Consider the following 13,130-nt stretch of genomic DNA (forward strand, 5'->3'; position numbering starts at 1 on the left):
TCTCTGTAACTTGGCACGGTGTGACACTAAATGAAAATTGATATTTAAGGTTTTTTTTTTATATCTGAATTCTTATGACTTGGAGTCTCAATATTTTACATTAAAGCTACATTTGATCAAAAAATATTTTAAGAAATGATCTTTACCAGTGTCCCAGCAGGCAAAGGTGCGGAATCATCTGTCGGATACATTCTGGAAACTGGGCATTTGAGGATGTCGAGGCCATTTGGAACCATCTGGCAATAGTCCTGAATACACTGCAGCCACCACCACACAGCATCCCGACAGTTATACCTGGCATAAGTTCCTTCACCAAGGAGGTTAGGAATGAGGCCATGCCTCAGGGTACTAGCAAATGCTAAGATGATATTCCTAAAACAACAGAAATGAATGGATTATTTGAGATAAAAACACTTACAAAGATACTTACAAAATTAAAGGAAAAAGGTCATTTTCTCAGGAGCCTGGGAGACACCAAGCTCCCACCCTCGTTTTCTCTCTATTAATCTAGGGAACTCTCCCTTTCTGTAACAGGTTTTTCATCTTTGAAGTCAGGTTCTCAGTTGGGTATTTAGAAGGACTGCTATAGCTTTAACCTAAATTTAAAAAAAGATGTATTTATTTTCGTTATTTGTGTATAAGTGTTTGCCTGTGTGTACATATGTGTACCACATGTGTATGGTGTCCATGGAGGTGAAGAGTGTGTTGGACCCCCTAGAACTGGAGTTACAGATGGTTGTTAGCTGCCATGTGGGTTCTGGGAACTGAATTCAAGAGCAGTGAGTGCTGTTAGCCACTGAGCCATCTCTCCAGGCCCTAACTTCTGTTTTGAAATCTACGGTATTTCAATGTAGAAGTAATTCTCTAATATGCATTTCATTACTTTAACTAACAGAGATCAAGAAAAAAGTAAATATATAAGAAAACAAACTGACAGAAGCTGGACTTGAAGCTGTCATTCATCTCAGCACACAGGGAGCAGAGGCAGGCAGATCTCTCTGGGCTCCAGGCCAGCTGGCCTACGTACTGAGTTGTAAGCTATTTAGGGTTACATTGTAAGACTCTGCTTTAAAACAAAGAAATAAACAAAACAAACCCTCCAAAACAACAGCAGCAAACCCCAACTATAACTCACACTGGTAACCGGTAGACGACAGTTTATCTTCTGTAGTGTTATCCCAGTACAGTGAGAACTTAGTTTGTGAGATGGCGCCTGCACTCACCTAGCACTCTGGCACTCTAGCAGGTGAGGGCTAACCTTGGAAAAGTCACTGAAGAGGTCTAGTTCTTATGCTCTCTCAGTTTAATACTTAGCTCTAGTTTTTCTTATAGGTCACAACACAGCATGACAACGCATGACCTGGATGGCCAGATGTAAAATGAAGAGACAGAACTTGTAGCAGCACACAGCAGTGATGTCTGAGGAGGGGAACAACTGTAGCAATGATTTAACAGCCCCAAATCTTGATTGAGGGTTTGCCATGTGTCCACGAGCCTTTCAGGTACTTTAACTGCATCAGCCATTTAGTGCAGTAAGACTCTGACTCTCCCACAGGAAGAACGAGGAGAGGGTGCCATTTGTCAGCTGGTGACATGAGCTAGCATTACAAGCCATTCACACCACAGGCAAAGATCTTTGCCACTGTATTTTGTTGAATTTTTGTTTCTTTTTTTCCCCAGATTTCTCTGTGTAGCCTTGGCTGTCCTTGCTCTGTAGACCAGGCTGGCCTTGAACTCATAGAGATCTGACTGTCTCTGCCTCTTGAGTGCTGGGATTAAAGTTGTGCACCACCACCCAGATTTATATCTGACTTCTAAACCATATATTTAGGGCATCTGTTAAGGAAGCAAACAGACTTCCAAATTAATTTTTAAGAAAGTTCTATTATTTTATGTGTATGGTGTTTTGCCTACATGTATGTCAGTCTACCTGATACATGCAGCTGAGGCCAGAAGAAGGTGTCAGATCCCCTGGAAATGGAGTTACAGATGGTTATGGGCCTCCATGTGTTTGCAGAGAATCAAACATGGGTCCTCTGGAAGAATAGCCAGCGCTCTTAGGTACAAACCATCTCTTTAGTTCCTCCAATTTTAAAAAGTATTATTATTACTATTATTAATGTGTGTGTCTGTATTTGTGCTACAGTATATGTGTTGAGGTCTGAGGATAACTTTGTGAAGTCAGTTCCCTTTATTGACTTTTATGTCGGTTCCAGGAATTGAAGTCAGGTCACCAAGTCTGCATGGCCAGCACTTTACACATCAAGCACCTCGACCTGCTAAGCCATCTGGCCAACTGCCAGCCCCTCAATTCACTACCTATCTCTCTATCTCTCTCTCTAACTCTCTCTCTCTATCTGTCTGTCTATCCGTCCGTCCGTCCATCCATCCATCCATCCATCCATCATCTATCTATAGACAGCTTCTTAGTATGTAGCCCTGGCTTTCCTGGCACTTTCTATGTACACGAGGCTGGCCTTGAACTTATAAGAGATCTGCTTGCCTTTGCTTCTAGGGTGCTGGGATGAAAGGAGTGTGTACCACACCTAGGTAGCCCCCAAATTTTAAGTTTCATAATTGTCACCACTCAATTAAAAAATATTTTATATTAGGTTTGAAGGGAAAGATGGAATTCATTTTAGGTAACCACCTAGCCAGTTAAATTTTAAAATGACCAAAGTGGGCTGGAGGGATGGATCAGTGGTTAAAAGCATGGACTGCTCCTGCAGAAGACCTAACGGGTGTACTAACACCCACTCTGGGCCGCTCATGACAGCCTGTAACGACAGCTCAGGGGTCTAATGCCCTCTCCTCATCTCCCTGAGCACCTGTCCTCAGGTGCACACACATCACCACCTCTATGCATATAATACTTATAAATAAGTATTTTTAAAAAACAAAAGCTAAAAAAAGTAAAATTGTTTAAAAAATTTTTTTTCTGGCACCTGAAGAGGAAAACATCAGTAATTTTTATGATGGCATAAAAATAAACTTTCAGATAATGCTTTTATGCTAAAAATTTTAGCTTACAGAGCAGTGCTTTTAAAATTGTTTCAGGCTGCTGCTGATGACTGGAGACACTGAGGGGCTTTGATCTGGGCTCCAACCATCTGCATGCTCAGCAAGGTCGCTGGTGATGGTGGGTGACAGCAATGGCTGTAACACACACCAGAAGTGGTACTATTGTAGAACTTTTCTTTCTTTCTTTCTTTCTTTCTCTCTCTCTTTCTTGCTCATACAGGGTCTCTTTATGAAGCCCTGGCTGTCTTGGAACTTACTATGTAGATCAGGTTGGCCTCAACTCACAGAGATCTGCCTGCCTCTGCCTGCAAGTGCTGGGATAAAGGCTTTGTACTACTTACATCTGGATGAATGTCCTTTTTAATTGCCAATAAATTTATTCACTGTGATATCAGAAAATATCACTTTCAGCCTGGAAAGAATCAAACTGGGGTGGTAAGCTTGACAAGAAATAGAGGAAAGCCTGACATCGTTCTTTTTCAAAACTGAGTCAGCAATACTCTTTATGAAGGCAGAAGATGGTTCTAATTGGCTTTTTTAGATAAATTTAGAAGATGATCTGACCTACACGAAACCTCACAACTTCAAGTTGCTTTTTTTCCTTTGAAATTCTCTAAGCCTATTAAATAAGCATGTGGGCAATAAAACTTAGAAGTCTGGAGCCTGTGAAAGAGCTCAGAGGTACATGCAGCTATATCTAACACTGAAGTGGTTTTCTAGGACCCATATGGTGGAATGAAAGTAAAACTCCAGCAAGCTGTCTTCTGATCTCCACATGTGCATCGTTGCATGCCTGCACGTGCATGCGCGCGCGTACACACACACACACACACACACACACATACTCAAAAGCATCTAAGGAAAACATACTTTTGAACATTGACAGTGGATGGGTTAGAGGAGCCACACACTAGCATGGCAGACTGCAGAGGCTCTTACCTGGCTTCTAAGTAGCGTCCAGTAACCAGCAGCATCCCTCGAAGGGCAATGAAAGTATCTCTCCCCCAGCAACGAAAAAGACCAGAAGAAAAGTGAGGCAAGCCTGAGAAAAGACCAGAAAGTAACGTGTTAATCAGAACAACATGTGGCTCTCATGATTCCATCACTGCACACTTTAGGTTTGAACTAAAGGGCAAATTAGAAGGAGCCGACCAACCTTCCAAAATCCTCTACAACAAAAATGTATGCCTGCACTTAATGTCAGCTGTTATGGGATGAGGTTTGGCTGTGGTGACATCAGACTCTGAAAGGCATCAGTGACCCAAAGGGACTAAAGATGTTGCCCAGCAAAAGGTCTGTGATTCAGTGACATCCAGCCCCGAGAACCAGGGGTGGGATTCCTAGCTTAGCAGATCTAAATTTGTCTTTGGATTTAATAACTTAAAAGCTTAAAATGAGAGATCACATATTTAACATATAAAGTGACACGATACAATGTTAAATACACACTTTAAAAAGTTCTGCCCTGACTCCAAGGGCAGTAAACATAAACATGAAATCATTAGATCAATGGTAGCTAATGAAATGTTTATTAATTTATCTACAGTAAAAGTTTATCACCAAATTTCCTATTATTTTAGACCAGTGCTATGCTTACTACATACGCATTATAAAATTATGTATAGCATATATATATGTAATTATGTATGGAACGATTTTAAGTCTTAATGCTTTCATAGAAACAATTTGTGAAGATAGAATCAAGAACCTCATATATTACTAACTTCAACTTTCAAAGTAAGATAAAACAGAATTAAAGACACCATTAGATTTATTTTCTATGTTGTCTCCAAAAAGATGTACAAAATACCCTCAAACACACTACACATTATTTAGTGGACAGAGAGATGAAATTCTGCCACTGATTACAATGTGAGCTGTTGAGAAGTGCACAGAAGTCTGAGCACAGCAGACTTCCTCGTGTTGTAACTCAACATCTTACATGTAGCATGTGCATACTCCAGAGCGTGTTTACGTCAGCACCTCTTAAAGTACCAGCAGTCTTCTGCAAAGTGAGCTGGGATCATGGTGCGAGCCTGATCCAAGATCGCAGGAGGTGCAAGCAGGCAGGTGTCAAGTTTGAGGAGAGTCTGGGCTACATGGTAAGACCTGTTCTCAACAACTACAAAGAATGAAAGCCGGAAGACCCTTAGCACTGATACGCAGAAATGTTTATGTTCCTGTTTTTGTTCTCTATGAGTATACAACTTATGGGTCAAGTATTTGGGGGGGATCTCTATGTTGTCAATTATCATAAATGTTAACTATGTTTTTTTCTACAATACAAATATAAAAGAAGGCATTCCCATCACTTTAAAACAAACCAAAACCTAGTAGCAAATTTGCATATCATTTTACTTTTTTCCAGAACAAAGTAGGCAAAATACTCCCTTAAAATATCAGACTACTAGAATCATTATTCACATTTATTTGTTTTATCTGGTAGATAAACTACATATCAAGTGCTATAAACTGTATTACTAAATGACATAAATAAATGTATATACCCTAGGGGTGTTTCACAGTAGCAGTGCACAATCAAAAAGGCTGAAGTTATTATTTTATGTAATAGGCCTTTAAAAGTTGGGCTTTAAATCCCAAATTGTTCCCATTGGTGTTTTCCCCACACTGTCCCAGTTCTATCTACCAAGCACTTGCTTGCATTCAGGGAATGATGGCTACCAGAACGATCAATCAAATGAAAATCTGATACAATTAGAGACTTAAAATTGACTCTCATTTTACTCTCTTTTTAATTAAAATTTCATATGTTTGTGATGCTGAGGAACTGAGCTTCTTATGGCTGTGCACTTACTTGGTACTACTCCAGCCCTTAGCCTAAAACAGTTTTCTGATTTTTCTCATCTTTCTAAAGGGAAAGGCAATATTGGACCTCAAGTTCTTTCACCTGACCTGAGCCAATGCAAATTAAAAGCTTAAACTTAGCAGATGAAATCATGTAGATGATATTACTGCTTTGCTATTATTTTATATACTTCAATTTGATTTGAAAAGCTGTAAACTTATACTTTACTGTGAGAAGAAGCAGAAAGTTCTAAACTTTAGTGGCCTCAACTACTTGATAATTTCTAAAAACACAACAGAAGTTTATTTAAAAGAAAAGCCTTTCTTTGGGCATATTCTGATTACTTGAATGTTTTAAATCTACTTGCAGAAAATGGTGCCAATACATATGACTAAAAGTATTTGACACAATGAAGACATATGATTAAAAAATATCATTTAACATGTTTTGCAACTTATAATCTCTTGATAACTACAATGTTAGTTTAATAGTTTTTAAGGATTTTTTTTTAAAAAAAAACAAGATTATTCACTTATTATTTATGCATTCTGCCTGCATGTGTGCCTGCATGCCAGAAGACGGCACCAGATCTCATTACAGATGGTTATGAGGCACCATGTGGTTGCGGGAATTGAACTCAGGACCTTTGGAAGAACAGGCAGCTCTCAGTCTCTGAGCTATCTCTCCCACCCAATGTTGGGTGGGAGATATTTAAATATATTTAAAATGCCAAGAACTTGGACTTAACAGACACCTGCAGAAGAAAGGATTACCCAACCAAAATAAAAAAACTTATGTTAGTGTTTCGGGTATAGCTATAATTAATAGCAAGAATTATTATTATGAGTGGCTTTTAAAGGAGCAATTTACTAAGCAATGGCATAAAAGTGTTAGATAATATCTAAGCGTATATTGAACTTAAGAAAACAAAAACAAAAACAGCCATTTCCCAAAGCTTTCCTGGTGGAGCCCTGTGGGCCTGCACCATGTGACCGCCTCCTACATCCTTACCTGCAGCCAAGGAGGCACAGCACTGCTCCTTCTCCTTTGTGATGTCATTTAGCCTGCATGGTACATCCAGGAGCGCGGGTGAAAGAAGTGGCAGACAAGGGCACTTCCCGACTCCACACATCTGGACAGAACCCAGTGACAGGTGTTTCACAAAGGTCGAACCATTCTGAACAAAGCTGTAACAAAATGGCAAGCTGAAAGATCATCTGTAGAAACACTACCTTTTTAGTTACCTTATTATACATTCTCTTTGCTAAGTGATTTTTCTACAGCAATGTGTAACAATGGTAAAAGTTTTACGTATGTTAATGAATGATAAATAACACGTTAATGAAGAAATAAAACAAATAATAATAATAATAATAATAATAATAATAATAATAATAAATAATTTTTGTTTTCCCTATCATATTTTACAGGTTTTGTAGACTAGAATTAAATGCCGCCTCTTACCCTCCATCCCTGAGCTGTGGACTGGACCCAAGGCCTATGCTTGCTAGCAAATGATGTTCTACTGAGCTAGATGCCCAAACATCCCCATCAGTTTTGAAAACTGTTTTACCGTGTATGTGTACATGGTGTGGGCATTTGTGTGTAGGGTTGGTGTGCATGAAGCCCTGGGTTTGGCCCTCAGCATCTTATAAACTGGGTGCACACCTATAGTCCCAGCATTTGGGAGCAGAGGCAGGAGGCTCAGAAGCATAAGCTCATTCTTGCCTACACAGCATGACTGAGGTCTTTAATACATGAGACCCTGTCTCAAAACAAAACCAAACCCCACCCAAACGCTACATTTGGTTGTGCATGTCTAGACTAAAGGATGCTAATAAACATACTGCCCACCTCAAAAGTTTCTCAGCTCTTAGTCTATGATAGTTCCTCAGGTTTTGGTCTTTTACAATCATGACTCTATATAGCTTCCACACAACTATGCCCATTTACTCAAATTATGTTGAATATACCTTGACATCTGTTTCCACGCTACATCCAGCAGAGTGGTGTATGCACCAATTAATATAGCATCAAAGTAACATGGGATGAGGTATCGTGGGATCTGCTTCAGGTAGAAGAACATTGCCTGCAACCATTTACCAACCTGTTACAGAAATAATTTAAAACGTTATTTTAGTGTGTGTTAGGTATACCTTAAGAGTTAAATCTAAAAATACAACTTTGTTGGATAGCAATCCACTAACTAGATGATCACTCCTTAGAACTAAAGGATGATCAAGAAAATGGTTCAAGGACCTTAAATATTATCTATAACAAGGTAATATATAATTCTTAATGTTCCCTCAATTGTTTGTACTAGAATATCATTTTGCTTACTTCAGCAATACTTCCTGATCGTGAAATAAGCCGGCCACTGACATAGTCAATCATCCAATCTCCAGACCTCAAGTTTTCACAGAATGGATGCCCCAAGTCATTCTTTGGTCTTATTTCTGCCAACACGGACATTAATCCTAAAAAATTCAGATATTATTGAGCTGTTGGGAGAGTTAAAATGTTCTCCTCGCTTAGCTTGTAGTCAGTCTCTAATGATTTGGGATGAACATATATACAGGCAGACTTGAAAGCTACTCAGTCCACAATGCATTTAGCATGGCTAGAGACAGACATCAGGGTGCCTACTTTAACCAGAACACAAAAACTGGAGAGAAGAAATCTACTGCTGCAAAAACAATGCAGAGCTTCCTGAGAGGACTTCTGGGACTGCTCTTATTTACTTGTGTTTACTATTATAACATTCAAAAGCAACTGTCATGATTTCTCTGCCCTAATGCATCAAACAGATAAGCCTGAGTATTTCTGTGTTAGCAAGTGGTGGATTAACATTTAGGAAAGAGGGTTGGAGACATGACTCAAAGGTTCAGAGCACTGACTGCTCTTTCAGAGGTTCCAAGTTCAATTCCCATCCCCAGCAACCAAACTGCGGCTCACAACCATCCATAATGTTCTGATGCCCTTTTCTGGTGTGCAGGTGTACATGCAGATAAAGCACTCATATACATAAAAAATAAATATTTAATAAAAACATTTAAGAAAGAACTAGAGACATCACAACTTATTTAAGAGGAAGCACAACTGCCAATGGAGGATGATCATGAAGCCTGCTTTAGAAGCAGCCTTTGAAACAGGAGATACTTACAATAAACAAAGGCACTAAGTGAACTACTTGGCATATGATAAATGTTAGGCATACTTCATTAGCATTCCTATGCATACTCACCACAGATTCTGTAATTCAGGTACAGAATGAGAATGCTTTTCTCACCCAGTAAAACAATTGTTTCTACCTTAAAACATTATTTGGCTTCACTGGCTTCATTTTAACCAAATTCGTCTGGTTAGTACTGACTGTTTAAGAGAGAAAAATGTTCTTAGGCAAAGACACAGAGCTAGCGGTTTTAGGGAGCACTTACTGACAGAATACTTTGTCACATTCTGTTTTTAGTATTTTATGAATGATCTCATTTAATTAAGTGACATTATTTACAGTTTTTTTTCTTCTCTTGAGACAAGATCCTCCTTATAATGCAGGTGACCTCAAATTCTCAACTGAGTAGTTGGGAATCACAGTCTTGTTCCACCATGCCTCGCAATTGTTACTTTTCTGTTTTGCTTCACTTGAGGTAGGGTTTCACTGTGCAGCTCTGGCTGGCCTGGGATTCATTATGTAGACCAAGAAGGCACTAAACTCACAGCGATCCACCTCCCTCTGCCTCCCAAGTAATGGAACTACAGGCATGCACTAGAGATGGCTCAGTAGTTAAGACCACTTGGTGCTCTTCCAAAAGATCTGGGTTCAGTATCTAGTACCCACATGGCAAAAATCCATTTCCAGGGATCTAATACCTTTTCCTGGCCATTGCAGGCAACAGACATGCACATATATACATACAGACAGACAGACAGAGAGACATGCAAGAAAAACATACACATAGACAAAACTAATCTAAAAAAATTAAAACATGCATTACCACATGCTTGGTTCTATTACTCATATTTTATTGAGGCAGAAACTGGGGTTCAGAAATGTTATCCTACTCACTAATGGTCAACCAACAAGGAGTCATAAGTTATAATTTTAACTCAGGTGTCATATTCTAGGCTTATACTCTTATTTCTATAAAGAGGACCACTGAAGAAAAAACACAAAGCTTTATCCTTAAACCTACCTTGAAGACCTGCATACTTAAGGGATGTCCAGTTTGGTACATCATAGCAACCTCCACCATCTTCTTGTTCTTCTGATTCACATCGGTAAAGTACCTGATTTAGCTCAGCCAAAGTCAATTTAGAAGCAATGCTAAGAATAAGAAAATAAAGATGACTAGATAAATATACCAAAATTTCATTTACTGAAAATTAAAGCAAAAGAAAAATCTGCATTAAGTGTCTCAGAAATGCACTGTTCTGGGTACTTTTCTGTTTGTATAATAAAATACTCTAACCAGAACCAACCAGGGGGTCTGTGGTGGTTTGAATGAGAATGGGTCCCAGAGGCACACCAACCTGTTCTAGAAAATTCCTTAACTGAGGTTCCCTCTTTATAGGTAACTCTAGCTGTATCAAGTGGACAGAAAAAAACAAAAACAAAAACAAAAACATCTATTCAGTACATACATGTTCTAGGAACTCAGCATTGAAGTAAACATATACTATCATAATATATCATAAGCAATAATTAAGAGGCAAAATGTGGTGAAAATTAGATGAACAATAATGTGACTCCTAAACTAAGTTAAAAAAAAATCCAGTGGCAGCTAAAAAAAAAAAAATTTTAGCCAGACATGTGATGCATGCCTTTGTTCCCAGAACTCAAGGAGGCAGAGGTAGCATGCTAGCTGTGAGCTCAAGATCAGCCTGATCTACAAAGAGAGTCCAGGACAGCCAAGGATACACAGACAAACCCTGTCAAAAAAAAAAAAAAAAAAAGAATTTCATCTGTGTTTGTGTATACATGTGCAGGTATATGCTGGAGCCTACGGAGGCCCAAAGTGGGTGTTGGATCCCCTTAAGCTAGAATTACAGGCAGAGGTGAGCCACCCGACATGGATGCTGAGAACTGAACTCCAGTCCTCTGCAAGAGCAGCAAGTGCTTTCAAGTGCCTACCTATGTCTCTAGCTCTAAGTGTCAATTTTACTCATTAAAAGTACTCTGAAAGCTCTTTAGGCTGCTATATTCTTTATCTTGTACATTTGCTTTTTAAAATTGTTTATTATTATTTGTGTGTATGTGCAGGTGTATGACATTGTATATATGTAGAAATCAGAGGGCAGATTTGGGAGTTGCTTTTCTTTCAACCTTGTTCAGAAAGATTTTCTCCTGTTCCCTGGTACTCCAGGTTTGCTGGTCCTGAGCTTCCTGAAGATGCTCTGTCTCTGCCCCCATCGCCCTGTGGGAGTGCTGGGATTATAGGTTGTGTCACAGTATCTGATTCCTAATGTGGGCTGTGGACCTGAACTCTGGCTGTCAGGCTGTGTAGCAAGCACTGATATATCTTTTACCATCATTGGCCCTTAAATATTTTAAAAAACACTTTCTTGTTTAGACTTAGTTTTTTTTTCCCTTGGGAAGTAATACTTGGGATAAGTAATTGAAAAATGAAAATATAGCCTTTTATGCAGAGTTTATGGAAAACACTTAGAAGTGTGTGATACCCACTACATGACTGCTTTTCCTAATCAAACTGCTAAATCCAAAATTCTTTAACCATTTTATTTTATTTTATGATTTTTTGAGACAGGAGTTTCTATGTGTGTAGCCCTGGTTGTCCTGGAACTCACTCTGTAGACCAGGCTGGCCTCAAACTCAGAAATACCCTTTTCTGCTCCTGAGTGGTACAATTAAAGGCATCTGCCACCATGTCCAGCTAACACCTCTTTTTTAAAAATTTTTATTTTTTATATTAATTACAGGTTATTTACTTTGTATCCTAGCTATAGCCCCCTCCCTCAGCCCCTCCCTACCCCTCTCTAAGTCCACTGATAGGGGTCCTCCTCCCCTTCCATCTGACCCTAACTTATCAGGTCTCATCAGGAGTGGCTGCTATGTCTTCCTCTGTGGCCTGGTAAGGCTGCTCCCCACTCAGGGGGGGATAGGTCAAAGAGCCTGCCACTGAGTTCACGTCAGAGACAGCCCCTGTTCCCCTTGGACTGCCACAGGCTACGTCTGAGCAGGGGTTCTAGGTTATATCCATGCATGGAGAATCAGTATCAGAAAAGACCCTTGTGCCCAGATATATTTGGTCCTTGTGGTGCTCCTGTCCTCTCCAGGTCTTACTAACAGCTCATTTTTAATATTAAGGTTTTGTCCATTTTCATTGATTTGTTTGACTGTCATTTTATTTATTGTCCATTTCACTGGCCCATATTATTTATCTTAAACTCAAAATTTTTATTAAGGATTATTAAAGGGATAAATAAACTTAGCTTATCAAAGGTCATCACTTGACAAATCACCCACTTCTGCCTTTGCAATTCCCTCTTAGTATCTTCTTTCTTCTATGACCGAACTGTCCCTTGGTTCAGTTATTCATGAAAATTGGATTTTTGTAGAAACATATTTCTCAATATGGACAGAGAATTGTTTAACTATCATAGCTGTAATGTCCCTTTGTTCACTGTGCGATTGTATTGTGTAACTAAACACAGCTGGACATAGCTGTAGTGGTTTGTGTAAAAACCTCATAGGATTATATGGTTGAATGCTTAGTCATCAGGGAGGAGCTCTACTTAGAGGGCTCAGGAGGTGTGGCCTTGTCAGGTGTGGACTCCTTAGAGGGTGTCTGCTGGGGGTAGGTTTCAGGGTTTCAGAAGCCTAAGCCATGCCCAGTGGTTCTCTCTCTTTCTGCTTCCTGTGGATTCAAATGTAGAGCTTACAGCTACTTCTCCACAGGATGTCTGCCTGCATGACATGTTTCACACCATGAAGACAAAGACTAAACCTCTGAAACCGTAGCCAGCCCCAATTAAATGTTTCCCTTTATAAGAGTTGCTATGTTCATGGTGTCTCTTCACAGCAATGGAATACTGTCTAAGATAATAGCTGAAATTGTATTTTCTTGTCTTCTTAGTTGCCCGGTAATTTCATTTTACACAACCAGCATTTTCTGTGAACACACATCTTCTTGAATGTACTCCCTCTTCTCTCATTTTGTTCTGTCTCAGCTTAGAAAATTTTGCAGTTTACTCCCTGGTCTCAACCTCCCTGTCCACAGCTACAGTTCAAGAACAAGCACTGTCAAATGAATGAGCAGGCTCCGTGACATTTTGTCTCTAGTGG

At 39.4% G+C, this 13,130-nt stretch overlaps 1 protein-coding gene across 1 annotated transcript in view; it reads right to left on the reverse strand.

Moving 5' to 3' along the window:
* The window catches only part of Agl (amylo-alpha-1, 6-glucosidase, 4-alpha-glucanotransferase), a 60,615-nt gene that overhangs the window by 16,475 nt on the left and 31,010 nt on the right, over positions 1 to 13,130 (reverse strand). The window contains exons 21-26 of the mRNA XM_055628126.1: positions 10,021 to 10,151; positions 8,168 to 8,304; positions 7,801 to 7,934; positions 6,839 to 7,014; positions 3,961 to 4,063; positions 147 to 372 (exon numbers count right to left, since the gene is read on the reverse strand). Of these exons, the coding sequence (XP_055484101.1) occupies positions 147 to 372; positions 3,961 to 4,063; positions 6,839 to 7,014; positions 7,801 to 7,934; positions 8,168 to 8,304; positions 10,021 to 10,151 (907 nt within the window). The remainder of the gene's footprint in view (positions 1 to 146; positions 373 to 3,960; positions 4,064 to 6,838; positions 7,015 to 7,800; positions 7,935 to 8,167; positions 8,305 to 10,020; positions 10,152 to 13,130) is intronic.

The sequence above is a fragment of the Psammomys obesus genome, unplaced genomic scaffold, assembly GCF_907164565.1.
Source record: "Psammomys obesus unplaced genomic scaffold, mPsaObe1.curated_primary_1811, whole genome shotgun sequence".
NCBI classification, from domain to species: domain Eukaryota; kingdom Metazoa; phylum Chordata; class Mammalia; order Rodentia; family Muridae; genus Psammomys; species Psammomys obesus.